The sequence below is a fragment of the Pongo pygmaeus genome, chromosome 6 (genome assembly GCF_028885625.2).
Source record: "Pongo pygmaeus isolate AG05252 chromosome 6, NHGRI_mPonPyg2-v2.0_pri, whole genome shotgun sequence".
Taxonomy (NCBI): Eukaryota; Metazoa; Chordata; class Mammalia; order Primates; family Hominidae; genus Pongo; species Pongo pygmaeus.
The window spans coordinates 48,527,078-48,543,073 of record NC_072379.2 but is presented as its reverse complement, the minus strand read 5'-3'; the positions used below and the strand labels follow the sequence as shown (position 1 = coordinate 48,543,073).

The window sequence follows — 15,996 nt, the reverse complement described above, 5'->3', positions numbered from 1 at the left end:
GCTCAGCAGCAGCAGGGCCTTTGTGGGAACTCGCCTGCCCCTCCCAGTGAACTATGCTTTGCTTGGTGCCTGGCCAGCAAGGAGGCGAAGTTTGTCTGCTGTTGTTGACCTGGGCTGGTCTGCCTCCGTGTCCTGAACACCAATTCCAGAATCTCACCTTGCTTGACTGTACCCCGGGGGGGCGTTGGTGCCTCTCATCTCACAATTGCCTCTGTGACAGACCCAGTCTTTGTTCTCGCCTCCAGGAATCCAATTCCTCTCAAAGTCTGTTAATCCCTTGGGTCCACGGGTTATTCCCGTACAGCATCCCCACTCTGATTACTCATCTCAACCGTGGCTGATCTCTGCATTTTGACCTTTGGTCCCTGTCAGGCCACAGGCCCTGTATTCTATTTGTGATGGAGAGACTTATGTCCTAACTGTTAATATGTTCGCATAAACACACACGCCACTACAGTATCATTAAAATGTTTTCTAAAATTTGTCGTAGAGCAGTACTAGCATTTATATCCACATGGGATTTTGAAAACAAATGAATTATATATTTCTATTTTGTTTTCCATTAATTTATTATTTTCAGTTTAACTTAAGGTACAGTCAACATAACCTCAATATCAGATGATGTCTACTTTTTAAAAAAGTAAATATTTTGAAAACATAGAAAAGTACAGACAATACCAAAACGAACACTTGTGTTCAGACCACCCGGATTTAGCAAATGTTAACATTTCGTAGTGATTGTTCCGGGTCTAAAATTCTCATTTTAAAATTAAATTTTACTTCTGTATATGGGCAGAGCAGGCCTCAGGGAAACAGTGAAGCTGTGAGTGTTCCCTTCCTGCTGTCCCCTGCCCTTCTATTGCAGGTGACTGACCAGGCATCTGTGGCCTTTGGTGCCACACAGGGCCATGCTGGGCCTTTCCCAGCACAGCTGTGCTGGCAGCTGCTCCCCAGGGCTCTCCATGGAGCACTGGAGTCCTCAATTCTATCAGAAATGATAGAACTGGGTAGCATAAAAAGCTGCAAGCCAAAAAAGGAAGGAAAGTTTATTAGAACAAAGGAAGCTTATTGTAACTCTGTAGGCGGGGGTGCTCCAAGCATCTCAGAAAAAAAGGGCCCAGGAAATGAACAGCTGTTGGAATCCCAGTTTGCTAGTGCTTCTCTCTGCTTCATTCTTTAATCCTATTCCATTTGCGTTTTGGAAAATAGCCTCCCTCAGCTTCTAAATTTACATGTGATATGTCCAGCCACATAAGAGGCTGACTATTAGACCTCGGTTGCAATGGCACAGGTCGAGAGGAAAGAATCTCATTGTCTCATCTCTGGTCTGGTAAACTCTGGTGAGGAAGGTAAATATGAAGCTAGAATGACATGTATGACAAATATGAGGCTAGGATGACTGTATTAGTCTGTTCTCATGCTGCTAATAAAGACATACCTGAGACTGGGTAATTTATAAAGGAAAGAGGTTTAATGGATTCACAGTGGCAGAAGATGAACGAAGAGCAAAGGGATTTCTTACATGGTGGCAGGCAAGAGAGAGCTTATGCAGGGGAATTCCCATTTATAAAACCATTAGACCTTGGGAGACTTATTCACTACCAGGAGAAAAGCATGGGAAAGACCCGTGCCCATTATTCAATTACCTCCCCCTAGGTCCCTCCCATGACACATGAGAATTATGGGAGCTACAATTCAAGATGAGATTTAGGTGGGGACACAGCCAAACCATATTAATGACGCTTCTGTGATCCTGTGGATTTGGGGAGTAATGGCAATGATTTCAAGAAGGAAACCCCCTCTCCTGCACATGGCTACATATTCTCCAGGGAACAATCATTGCAATCTGAGAAGCACACAACAGGGATATCAGCAAAAGCTAGGAATGCCTTTCTAGCCCAGATACCTAGCACTGGGGAAAGCACAAGATATTGCTGGTGGTGAGGAGAACAATGAAGACAACTTGTTTTTTGGGTGGCCCACTGGTCATTAAAAGTATCACAGAACAGGATTTGTGTATGGACAACAATTCCCATATTTACAAATGAATAGTGCTCTAACAGTTGGGTTAATGTTGCTGTGTTTCTTCAATCAGTGCTTAGGCTCTGTTGTGTCAGAGATTTAGCTGGTTATGAGAAAAGAGTGACAATCCAACCCCAAACTTTTTCAAAGGGCTAACAGTTTTATGTTGACCCTGCATGCATATTATAAAAAATTAACTCCATTTTTGAGCAATATCTCATAAAATGCACACTTATATTTCTTTCTATAGTCATTCTCATTTCTAAAGGTATGTGTCTGGGTTATTTTTACCCTCGCAAGCCATTTCAAATCTTTTCTGAAATAAGCAAGATATATATCAATGTGTAAAATTATGTCATGTTTATATTTCCATACTATCTCATAGAAACCTGAAGCATACGGCTACTAATAAAACAATGATGTGCTTCAAAATGACGTTTCAGTCAATGAAGGATCACATATACAGTGGTGGTCCCATGAGATTATAATGGAGTTGAAAAACTTCTATTGCCTAGTGACCTCATAGCCATAGTATGTGGTAGTGCAGTGCATTACTCACACGTCTGGGGTGATGGTGGTGTAAACAAACTTACTTTGCTGCCAGTTGTATACAATTATAGCATATAAGTAATTACTATATTATACTTTTTTTTCTTCAACTTTTATTCTAAGTCAGGGGTACATGTGCAGGATGTGCAGATTTATTACACAAGTGAACGTGTGCCATGGTGTTTTGCTGCACAGATCATCCTATCACCTAGGTATTAAGCCCAGCATCCATTAGCTATTCTTCCTGATGCTCCCCCTCCCCCAAGCTCCACCAACAGGCCCCAGTGTGTTTTGCACCCCCGACGCGTCCACTTGTTCTCATCATTCAGCTCCCGCTTATAAGTGAGAACATGCAGTATTTGCTTTTCTGTTTCTGCGTTAATTTGCTGAGGATAATGGCTTCCAACTCCATCCATGGCCCTGCAAAGGACATTATCTTGTTCCTTTTTATGGCTGCATAGTATTCCATGGTGTATATGTACCCCATTTTCTTTATCCACATTTTCAGTCTATCATTGATGGCATTTAGGTTGATTCCACATCTTTGCTATTGTGAATAGTGCTGCAGTGAACACAGGTATGCATGTATCTTTGGAATAGAATGATTTATATACCTTGGGGTATATACACAGTAATGGGATTGGTGGGTTGGTGGTATTTCTGGTTCTAGGTCTTTGAGGAATTGCCACTCTGTCTTCCACAATGGTTGAACTAATTTATACTCCCATCAACAGTGTAAAAGTGTTCCTTTTTCTCCACAACCTCGCCAGCATCTGTTGTTTTTTGACTTTTTATTAATAGCCATTCTGACTGGCATGAGATGGTGTCTTTTTGCGGTTTTGATGTGCATTTTTCTAATGATCAGTGATGTTGGGCTTTTTTTCCTATGTTTGTTGGCCACATGTATGTAATTACTATATTATACTTTTATCATTATTTTAAAGTGTGCTCCCACTTACATAAAAGGTAACTGTGAAACTGCCTCAGGCAGGTCCTTCAGGAGGTATCCAGAAGAAAACATTGTTATCATAGGAGGTGACAGCTCCATGCATGTTACTGGCCCTGAAGGCCTTCCATTGGGACAAGATGTGGAAGTGAAAGAGGGTGATACTGATGATCCTAACCTTGTGTAGGCCTGGCTAATATCTGTGTTTGTGTCGTAATTTTTAACACAAATTTTTTTTTTTAAATAAAATAAATTTTAAAATAGAAAAAAGCATATCAAATAAGGACATAAAGAAAATATTTTTGTATAGCTGTGCAATGTGTGTTTTAAGCTGTCTTACTACAAAAGAGTCAAAAAGTTAAAAAAAATCAAAACATTTATAAAGTTAAAAAGTCACAGGAAGCTAAAATTAATGTATTATTGAAGAAAGGAACATATTTTTTATAAATTTAGTGTAGCCTAAGTGTACAATGTTTATAAAGCCTACAGTAGTGTATAGAAATGTCCTAGGCCTTCACATTCTGTCACCACTCACTCACTCACTCACTCACCTACCCAGAGCAATTTCGAGTCCTGCAAGCTCCATTCATGGCAAGTACCCTATACATGCGTACCATTTTTTATATTTTAGCCCGTATTTTTACTACACCTTTTCTATGTTTAGATACATAAATGCTTACCATTGTGTTACAGTTGCCTCCAGTAGTGCAGTCACCTGCAGTACAGGTTTGTACCCTGGGAGCAGTAGGCCATACTGTGTAGCCCTGGTGTGTAGTAGGCTGTACCATCCAGGTTTGTGTAACTGCACTCTATGATGTTCGTGCAGTGATGAAATGGTCTAATGACACATTTCTCAGAACATAAGCCTATCATGAAGTGATGCACGACTGTGTTTTGACTATAAAGGCAGTAACCATTTATAACATTTTTTTCTGAAGAAAATAGTTTTTAAGCTCGGGCTTGGGCTGGAGAGCAAATGTCTTCCCTGAAGCCTCCTCTAGTGCATTGGGTCTCATAAGCCACAGATAATTTGTTGGCTATTTTATTTGCTGATGAAAAGTCACCTCTCTAGGCTCTTCAGCCCTCAAGTGTTGCAGATGTCACTTTCTGAGGTCATGGCTGCAAGACACATTTTCTTGACCAGCAGCTGTGGCCTGAGTTTTGGATTGACAGTGCAATGCATAGAAACATAGCAGGCTTCCCCCATCACCAAGATGGCTCAGCTTTAAGGAAGATACAGGACTGATGCCAATACTGCATGGCTGGTGACTCCTGGGCTCAGCCTCTGAATATCTCCCTGTCACTCCCCAGGAAGTGTGAGCAGGTGGTCACAGGAGGAGGCCGAGAGCATGGAGGGAAACTCAGCTGAAGGAGTCATTTGCTCTGGGGTCGCCTCAGCTTTTGTCTTTGCTCATCTCAGCCCCTGCAGGGTATGTGGGCTGCGCCCGTGCCGGATCAGCTATGCGCATCAAAGCCCCTTACTCATGACTGCTTGGCAGTGGAGGCAGTGAAGCACAGGCACTTGGTCCATCCAGTCCTCACTGTGTTCTTGTCCTATATTCAGTATACCCCCATAATGCCTTGACTGAGTGCTGCAAGAGAAACTGCACCAAACAAGAGTCAAGTCCTCCTGTGTCTCTGTGGGTAAACAAAAGTTCACAAACCAGCTGTTCAGCCAGGGCCACGTCTTCCCCATGTTTGTATGCTAAGCACGGGGTCTGGCATATACTAGGTCCTTAGTCAAAATTTGTCCAGTGAATATACACTTTTGACCTCAATTTTTTTTTTTTTAATTGGTAGACGAGATCTCACCCAGGCTGTATGTAGTGCAGTGGCATGATCATGGCTCACTGAAGCTTTGACCTCCCAGGCTCAAGTGATCCTCTTACTTCGACCTCCCAAGTAGCTGGGACTACAGCTGTGCACTGCCATGTCTGGCTAATTTTTAAAATTTTTTTTCTAGAGACAGGGGTCTCACTATGTTGCCCAGGCCAGTCTCAAACTCCTGGGCTCAAAACATACTCCATCCTCGGCCTCCCAAAGTGCTGGGATTACAGGGATGAGCCATCATGCTTGGTCTGACCTGTGAATTCTAATTATTTCATATGCAGGTTGTTTCATGTGTCTAGTGTTTATAAATGTTAAGTGATTGCCTAGCAAGTAATTTCTTTTTATTTTAAAAGTAATATCTATCAAAGGTGTTTGTGCTATTAAAAGGCACGATGATTGTAACGTGAAGTCCCAAACTACTTCTTTCCATCTGTGTTTCAGATTATTTGAATATATTTTGCTGTATAAGGATGGAGTGATGTTTCAGATTGAGCAAGCCACCAAGCAGTGCTCGAAGATGACCCTGACACAGCCCTGGGATCCTCTTGACATTCCTCAGAACTCCACCTTTGAAGACCAATACTCCATCGGGGGGCCTCAGGAGCAGATCACGGTCCAGGAGTGGTCGGACAGAAAGTCAGCTAGATCCTGTAAGGGTTCAAAGGATCTAAGCATTGTATTCAGCATGCATGATGGGGAAAAAGGTTTCAGTCCTTTAAGGAAGGTAGTTTTTAGGGAAACATCCGCTTAATCAAACTTTTTATTTTATTATTTTATTTTTATTTTATTGTTATTATACTTTAAGTTTTAGCGTACATGTGCACAATGTGCAGGTTTGTTACATATGTATACATGTGCCATGTTGGTGTGCTGCACCCATTAACTCGTCATTTAGCATTAGGTATATCTAGGAACACTTTTACACTGTTGGTGGGACTGTAAACTAGTTCAACCATTGTGGAAGTCAGTGTGGCGATTCCTCAGGGATCTAGAACTAGAAATACCATTTGACCCAGCCATCCCATTACTGCGTATATACCCAAAGGATTATAAATCAAAAATTTTTTAAAGCCTCCACTTACGTCTGCATGTTACTCTGCTCACTATGTGGCAATGGGATCTAAGCTTCATATTTGAAACACCTCAGCCTTCTAGTGCCACCTGCACCTCTCTGCCACTTTGGCTGCTGTGAACTTAGCCTTGATTTTGACATTTTATGGTCACCCCGAGGTCTGTGACATGGAAGACATCTGTCTAAGGCACACATTTGAATCGGGTGCCTCCTTTTCTTTCCCCCACTTCCTCGAATTGCCGGGGTCAAATCTACTCCCATCGTGCTGAGTGTGCAAACCAGCCTGCTTTTATGTGAAGCCATTCTCTGCCCTGCTGCTGATACATGCCTATCCCAAGACAGTTTTTACCACACAGGCATTCATGCTGTGGAACACAGTATGGTGATTTCTCAAAAAATTAAAGATAAAACTGACATATGACCCAGCAACTCCACTTCTATATATATATATATGCCCCAACGAATTGAACGCAGAGACTCAAACAGATATTTGTACACCCATGTTCACAGCAGCATTATTCACAATTGCCAAAAGGTGGAAACCCAAATGTTCATCAGCAGATAAATGGATAAACAAAATCTGGTATAGTCATACAACAGAATATTATTCAGCCTTAAAAAGGAAGGTAACACCAGCACATGCTACAACCTGAGTAAACCTTGAGGACATAATGTTAAGAGAAACAATGCAGGCATAAAATGACAAATACAGTACAATCCCACTTACATGAGGTATGTAGAGTCATCAAATTCATAGAGACAGAAAATCGAATGATGGGTTCCAGGAGCTGGGAGAGGAGGAATGGGAAGTTAGTGTTTAATGGAGACAGAGTTTCAGTTTGGGAAGATGAAAAAAGTTCTGGAGATGGATGGTGCTGATGGTCAACAAATGTGAATGTACTCACGGCCACCAAACACTTAAAAATGGTAAAATGGTAAATTTTATGTTATGTACATTTTACTACCATAAGAAAAAATGTGAACTTCTTGCCTGTCTTCTTTATTCAAAAGTCAACTTTTTTCCTCTTATAGATGAAACCTGGATTGGCATCTATACAGTCAAAGATTGCTATCCTGTCCAGGAAACCTTTACCAAAAACTACAGTGTGATATTGTCCACGCGGTTTTTTGATATCCAGCTGGGTATTAAAGACCCCTCGGTGTTTACCCCTCCAAGCACGTGTCAGATGGCCCAACTGGAGAAGATGAGCGAAGACTGCTCCTGGTGAGCCTGTGCATAGGGAAGCAGCAGCATCGGATGTCAGCCCCCTGTGGCCCCAGCTGAAGATGGATATGAGACTAGTCAAGATGTGAATGCTAATTGGAGAGAAATGTAATTTTAGGAAGATGCACATTGATGTGGGGTTTTGATATGTCTGATTTTGACTACTCAAGCTATGTTTACAGAAGAAAATTGAATGGCGAGGGTGTGGCCATATGAGCTGACCAGATGGCTAATATGGACACTTTGGGTATTTCTAATGCCTGTTCAGGGCTGGTTTTCTGCATGCGCAGGTATACACACAATGCAGTGTCATGCACATAGGGAGGGGTCAGTAAGAGAAGTTTACCTTGGCAGCAAGTATTTATTGTTGACATTATTCAGAATTAGTGATAATAAAAAGCAGAGTGTTTTTGGTCAATTTTATTATTAATTATTAAATTCCCTGCAGAGAATGCCCCCTTTATTGCTGCACCGGGGTGGGCATTGCTCCCACTGAGCCCTACTCCACCCTGTCCCTGCACTCCCTTGGTTGCCAAAAAAATGATAACTTAAATCCCTTCCAGACTTAAGAATTTTATGGCATGGCCCAATTGATATAAACATTTAGAAGGAAATGAAAAGCTAAACTAAGAAGTAATTATTCCTCTAAAGAAACATTTTGAGCAAGGCAGTTTAGAGAATCCTAATGTCTACACTGGTATAGCACGAGCCATGTAAGCTTCTTTTTTTTCTATGCAAGAGTATTGATGTATGTGCTGAATCTTCACAGACTTGTCAATACACAGGCAGTATTCTAAAATAGCACTGAACTGGGAGTCAGGAGACTATTGTCTCCTAAACCCAGGACTAGAGTTCCCTCATACTCTCACTCCTTTAGTCATTAAATGCACTGGGCTTGCCCGTACTTTGGCCTTCCTAGAACGCTGCTTCATAACCTCTCTGTCTGATTTCTGCATCTCCTTCCAGGTCAGCTCATTCACAAGAGCTGCTCCCAAGCCTGGATGAGTTGCACCTTGCATCTTGAGCATGCATTTCCCGCAATAATTATTAAGCTGTGTGATAATTTCTGCTTTCAGGACACTCATCCATTATCTTGGCTGTGAGCTCTTTGGGTACGGGTACCTTGTATGTTTACTTGTATATCCCTAGCACAAAGCAAGTGCCTGGCACATGGTCAGTGCCCTAAGTATTTGTAGAGTGAAGAATGCCAGCCTCTCTTGTCCCTAGTTTCCTTATGTGTTAAATGTGGTTGAGTTTCTCCATTGCTAGGGAGAGACTTTCAGTAATAAAATTTACTATTCTAGATGCTTCTACTGTTATGTTTTATCTGCCCATTTATCTTTTTTAGTTACCAGGAGAAATGTGTGACACCTATATTATAATGAAAACAATCTTGTTACTTATAGTTTATCTATATTAAAAAAATTTAATTGCATTTTAAAGCATTCTTTGATATTGTTGCTTTTGTAATAAATACGGATAATCTTGGTTATAAGGGAGTTAAAACAATGCTCTAATAAATAAAGTGCTTCATGTGATCAAAATCCAATTTGTTATCCTCTCTCAAAAGCCTGCTCTCCCTCTTACCTTCCCTAAACTCTAGCATCCAGTTGCCAAGGCCAGAAGCTTCCAAGTCATTCTTGACCCATTTGTCTCCCTCAGTCCTCACTGGCAGTCAATATCCTGAGTCCTATCAAAATAGCTCTTAAAACTTCGGCCTCTTCTCCACTCCCTCAGCCACCACCCAGCTCTGGGCTCTTAACATCATTGGCCTTTGCAGGATCTTCACACCCTCTATCCTTGCCCTTGTCTTTTTTTTCTAGAAGCCATCCTGTGTTCATTCATTCATTCATTCACTTGGTCAGCCAAATCACAAGCCAGTACTAAGCACCTGCTCCCTCCAGTGCCCGTGCAGGTTCCTGGAGTCCCAGAGGATTGTGAAGTTTGGCCATGCAGGCATCTGAACCGCACAGACAGGGAAGAGTTTCGCAGCTGCATTCCAGGTGGCCCAGCCTGCTAACGCCTTTGTGACCGTGTTTGCCCCACTTCCTGTCTCCCCAACCACAGAATGATCCTCTCCTCTCCATGCTGCACATCTCCCCTTAGCCCTGGGACTTGGTCTTTGCCCATTGCAGGCCACAACCTTACTCAGAGAGAGAATGAAACTCCTTTTATTTTATGGAGGCCCATGCAAGTGGGTACCCTTTCGTTTTTCAGTTGGCCTGTTTTGGTTATTAAGCCACTTCACAGAAAGGAGTAAAAAGTCCAGAAGGATTTGACATCTGGTCAAATCTGATCAGATGGCGCCCTGCCTCTGTGGTTCTTCACTGCTTACAAGTAAAGTGGAGACCCCATAGCATGGTGGACACACTGTTTTTCATCAGGCCTCTGACTCTTCCCAGCCTCACTCCTTGGCACAGTTTCTTCTTTCCCTAAATGCCCAAAGGGCTTGAGAAGTAATGGCTGGGTCACCTCTTGGTGGCAGGAGGGTTTCCTTACTCTGCAGTCTTATGTAAAAACTTTCTAGTGGCCACCAGAGTCACAAGGAAGAGGGCTATTAAATAGGTATGAACTTGTACCTATTAATAAAGTGCAGTATCCCAGTGCCTCACTCATCTGCAGAGGTGGTATCACTGATAGTGGTCTGAGCCAGGGCTGGGTACCACTTTGTGGATACCCCACCTCATATGTCTCTGAACTTTATGCTGCACTGGAACAATTTACTGCCACTTCTCCAAAGGAAGCCTTGCCACTTCCAAATTGCCAGGATCCAGGCAAGCCCTAGGGTGTGCTTGACATACACCTGCCTTCAACTCTGCCACCCTGAAGGCCCAGCTCTACAACAGAGCCATCACTCCCTCTCTCTCATGGGCCATGCAGAGTCAAGGAGGCCAGAACTTTCTGTCCCCAATTGCTCTGTCATCAGGGTGAGTTTCTTACCATAAGCTTTGTTAATCGAGATTCCTAAAATTGGGACACATTTTAAAATTCTTTAAATATTTAATGAAGGCCAAGAATTTTAGGTCTTTGGGAAATTTTTCAATTAACTACTAATAATTTCCCACCAAGTTAAATTTGACATAATTTGAAAACAAAACACTCACCTCTTGCTGGGTTTCGTTTACCAAATCCACTTTCTCTGTAGTCCCAGCTACTCAGGGGGGCTGAGCTGGGAGAATCGCTTGACCCCAGGAGGTGGAGATTGCAGTGAGCCAAGATTGCACCACTGCACTCCAGCCTGGGTAACAGAGTGAGACCCAGTCTCAAACAAACAAACAAACAAATAAAAGCCTTCATTTTCTCAATGTTCCCTCTGTTATTTCAAATCATTTTGCCTATATATCCACCCGCAGCACATGGGGTGTTTTTACATTTTTCCACTAACATAGATCTTGTCTTTCTCCATCCACAGAAAGCACCTCAAATGCAGGAATGCCATTCTTGTCATTCTTGTTGAGTGAAAATAATTTATATTGAATGACGGAATGAGCCTCCTCAGCCAAAGGCTTGTGAATAACTGATGATATTTGAAGGCTTTGTAGGTGAACACCTCTTTAAGAGACAAATTTAACTTTATTTATGGATATTCTGATATCAACAATCATCTCTTTTAGGAATGATGCTAGGATAATAAATGATTAGAACATATTTTTATTTGTTTTAAAGCAGAATTATTAGCTCAACTACATGTGTAGAAAAAATACTGGGCCTATAATTTGTTGTATAGTTTATTCAGGGAAAGAGATGCTTCCCTTAATGATATCCTAATTTTAAAATTTATATTGTTTTCATTAGAGCAGAAATGAACACATATTTTCAATATTTATTTCATATTTAAAGTTGGAAAATGTAATGTAGTCCCAGCATTCAAGGAGTGGGCTATAACTATCCTATAATTTAGAAATAATATCAAAGACTTGGAACCAACCCAAGTGCCCATCAATGTTAGACTAGATAAAGAAAAGTGGCACATACACACCATGGAATACTATGCAGCCATAAAAAAGAATGAGTTTGTGTCCTTTGTAGGGACATGGATGAAGCTGGAAACCATCATTCTCAGCCAACTAACACAAGAATAGAAAACCAAACACCGCATGTTCTCACTCATAAGTGAGAGTTGAACAATGAGAACACATGGACACAGAGAAGGGAACATCACACACTGGGGCCTGTCAGGGGGTGGGGGGCTAGGGGAGGGATAGCATTAAGAGAAATATCTAATGTAGATGGTGGGTTGATGGGTGCAGCAAACCACCATGGCACGTGTATATCTATGTAACAAACCTGCACGTTCTGCACATGTACCCCAGAACTTAAAGTATAATAATAATAATAATAATAATAACTTTTTAAAAAAGAAATAATGTGCAATGAATACAACACACTCAGGATTTAAGTAATCTGAGTATATGCGTGTGTTGTGTTGTGGTTGCAGTTATATCATTCCCAATGGCATATATTCATTTTAACATACAACTGTTTAAATCACACAGCTAAGTGTTCCTTTCCTTCACCAAGATAACTGATGGCAAAATAGGTACTCTTGTTACTTAAACATGATTAGTATTATTGCCATTTTTACTTGACCTCTATGGTTTTAATAAAGAAAATTATGTGGAAAAAAAAGAAGTCAAGGCATTATCGGTTATTGTGAGAAATGGGTTTTCAAGCCTAGAATATGTTACTTAATAACCTCTTAGCCCTAGTTGATTAGTTTCTCAGTCAGCCTTGGAGAATACCTGTTGGGAAATCACTGGTCTTAGTTTCCCAACCAGGAGGCACCAACCTAACTATCGAAAAGTCCCCAGTTAACCAAATACACAAACCTGCTTAATTAAAAGTGTAGTTTTGGGATAGACATGTGGGTATTGATATACGTATTAGAGAAATTTAGGGTCTGTTGGTTTTATTTCACTCCTGATGCCAGAAATGATACCTTTCTTGTGGGATCATGGTATATCTGTCCTCTCTTATACATGTACATTTTAGCAAAGCTTAGTTTTCTATCAAATTCAATTATAAAATGGGGGATTCTTTTTTAAGAAAAATTAAAATGTGTAAAAGCTAAATTGAAAATCTTTGATGAGGAAAAAACTAAGATAAAAGTTGTTTCTAAAGCAGTTCTGTGATCACATTAGTTGATGGGCACATACGGGAAGCAGTTGCAATTTAGACTCTTTTCAGAAGAGCCCTTTGCTTTTAAGGAACTTTCTGATTCTCAAGTGTTAGGTGACCTTGTCTCAGTAGCTTTGGCATCTCTGAGGGCTTGGGGATAATAAAGTGAAGATGTAGACTGCCCTGTCTTGAATGATCTTAGGACATTTTAATAACCTTAAAGTGGACATTAGAATAATGGGAGTGGGCAAAATGACATCTCAAGCCCAGGAAAAGTGTATGCTTTTATGATGTTTCTTATAACTTAAACCTCCCTGTACTTAACACCTTTCATAATTTCCTCCAGATAAACTTATATTCCTATCACCATAACTCTTATCACATAAAAAATAACTAATAGCACTGCAGAGATGTTTAGATGTATTTTAAAACTTCGAACATCTTGGGACTGAAGACGTTACTTAGATCCATATATGTCCTCTCCTTAATACAAAAAATATCGTGATGATAGCAACCTTATAATCCTATCTAGCTCAAACTAACTATATCCCAAGCAGCAAAAAGAGGTGAAGAAGAAGGAGCAGGAAGGGGAGGAGAAGGAGAAGAAGAAGAAGAAGAAAAGAAGAAGAAGGAGAAGGAGAAGGAGAAGGTGAAGGAGAAGGAGAAGAAGAAGAAGAGGAAGAAGGAGGAGGAGGAGGAGGTGGAGGAGGAGGAGGTGGAGGAGGAGGAGGCGGAGGAAGAGGAGGTGGAGGGGAGGGGAGAAGGAGGGGGAGAAGGAGAAGGAGGAGAGAAAAAGAGAGGAAGAAGAGAAGAAAGAGAAGGAAGAGGAATGGAAGAAGAAAAAAGAAGGATGTAGGGGAGGAGGAGAAAACATTTATCACCATAAATTCTCAGTCCAAAGGGTTGTTGATGTATATAGATGAATAAACATGAGAGCAGTACAAGCCACAGGGGAGCAGCACTTTAGAGATTTTCAGTTCAGTTGCCTCCACTTTAAGTTTCTCTAAATTAGAGCATTTCCAGACTAAACGTTCTTTCCTGAACCATGAACCATTGGCCCCTCCTGTCAGAAATTTAGAATTATTTCCATGTCTATGTACCTCACAGTAGATGATGACATTCAATGAGGAATAAAAATAGCCTTAAAAAGAAAGCCTCCTTGTTCAGGGAATAATTTCTCTGCTTTTTCAGTTCAATACATTTAAAATGAGTTTTATTTTGTCTTCTCATAACAACTAAAGTTTGGTATTACGGTGTATTCAAGTGTGTAGGTATTAAACCTCAAAGGACTTTTTAAGTTTAAGTTTGTATGGAAAGTATATGATTATGTAGGTAGTCTTTGGATAATAATGGGTTATCAAGTGATTTTGAAAACTCTCAGGTCCATCTTATTCTTTCTAAACCTCTTACTTTCCCTGTTCAGTCATGAGAACTCTGTATTTCCTGAGTGAAGAAAGAGAAGGAAATAGCTTTATTGAGATAATTCAAATAGCTCAGATAATAGAGGAATGAGAGTCTATAATGGAATTTGCAGTAGATGTCCCTGGAATGGAGATAAGTAAAAATTTTCCCCAGACTCCTGCCATATGTAATCGTTCAGTACAACCATTCTGTTCAAAAATAAGTTTGTTAATAAATTTTCCATGTGTCTCTAGAAGAGTGGTCATCAACAAATCAACTTAACAAAGTCAGGCATAAATAGACTAAATTTAGGTACCCCAAATTTGGAAATAAGATTGAGTTCTGTGATTGAAAATATAGGACCAATACCTAATAAATGGATAAAGTAGCCATTTAGAGATATACACCACAGAAAGAGAAGGTCTTCAAGTTTGGGGCTATAAAACCGGAGAAATCATGAAGTCGAATGAAAGCAAGATTGCCATTAAAATGCAGTCTCATCAAAGTTTAATCAGAATTGGGGCTGATGTAAAAGAACACTAGAATGTTGTCATTTCGTCTGAAAATGAAGTGTTTTCGCAGAAGGAAGTTGGTTTACATGGAGTTTAGTTAGGGAATCTTAAAACCAAGGATTTGGCAGTGTTTATCTAACTGTGTCCAGGAGAGAAAAATATGGAATCTGGCAATCATATACAGAATGTTGGGGACAATTATGAGATTAAAGTCATGTGTCATTATTTTGCCTAAGATTTAGGAATATTTCACTTCACTCTCCCTGTCAGGGATCCACAACAGAGCAAGGTCAGGAGACAGAGCAAAGCAAGTCATCACCATTACTTAGCTAGAGCTATGGCCCCGAGCACTTCTGCGGACGTCTGGTCAATCAGGCTAGACCAACTGGAGGAAGTGGAGGACAAAGTAGCCGCAGGCCAGAGCAGGCCAAATTACTAGTTCTGTCCATTCTACTGCAAGTCCCAACACAAGTAGATCTTACTGCTCCCAGGTCAGCAAAAGGGCACACAGAGTAGACCCACTGGCAACAGAGGAAAAGGAGCAAGAACAAGGAAAGAAGTTTGTGCCTGGGTGCCCAATGCTGCCTTCCCCAGACCTTGGGCTGGTCAGAGCAGTAGCCAACCTGCATGGGAGGAACATGCAAAACAGAGAGATTTGGCCAGGCCTGTTGGTCAAGCAGAATCCAATAAGCTCAGAGTGATTCCTCCAAACTAGGTAACTTTTCTTCTGATTAGAAATGTTACTTCTCAAGTAATTTTTTAAAATCATAACTGAATATCCGAAATGGCAGATTTAAGTATTTCACTCACTGGAAAAGTTTAAAACATCATTGCAAAATAATGCAATGTTTTTCTGGTTTATTTCCCAGTCTCTTAAGTTAAATTGCTTAGTGCATGTCAGTCTGTAAGGGAGGCTGTGCAGTGTAGTAGAAAGAATGAGGATTTGAAACCATACTTACCTGAGTTCAGATGCTGATTCAGTCCTTTATTACCACTGTGTTACCTTGGACAAGTCATTTGAACAGTCTATGAACCTAAGTTTCCTCCACTTCTAACAAATGAACGAACAAACAAAAAAAGTGGTGTATGGGGGTTGTTAGGGTTAAATGAAATAGCATTAGAACATGTGTAGCACACAGCTTTGCAGGCAATCAGCACTCAAAATATTGGATGTCTTCTACCTCTGGCTTCTTTCCCCTGAGATCCTGACCAATCCTCCATGGACCAACAAAATCAAACCTGTATGACTGTATGAATCTGCTATGGATTAGAGCAGGGTCCTGGAGGCCTACAAAGGCAATGCCCTCTATGGGCTCTGCTG

General features: G+C 40.9%; 1 protein-coding gene across 1 annotated transcript in view; it reads left to right on the top strand.

The window, feature by feature from the left end:
• Window positions 1-9,188, top strand: part of EPDR1 (ependymin related 1) — a 32,016-nt gene extending 22,828 nt beyond the window's left edge. Inside the window, 2 exon segments of the mRNA XM_054496694.1 lie at window positions 5,789-5,997; window positions 7,452-9,188. Coding sequence (XP_054352669.1) covers window positions 5,789-5,997; window positions 7,452-7,648 — 406 coding nt within the window. The 3' untranslated portion in view covers window positions 7,649-9,188.
• Window positions 9,189-15,996: the final 6,808 nt, after the last annotated feature.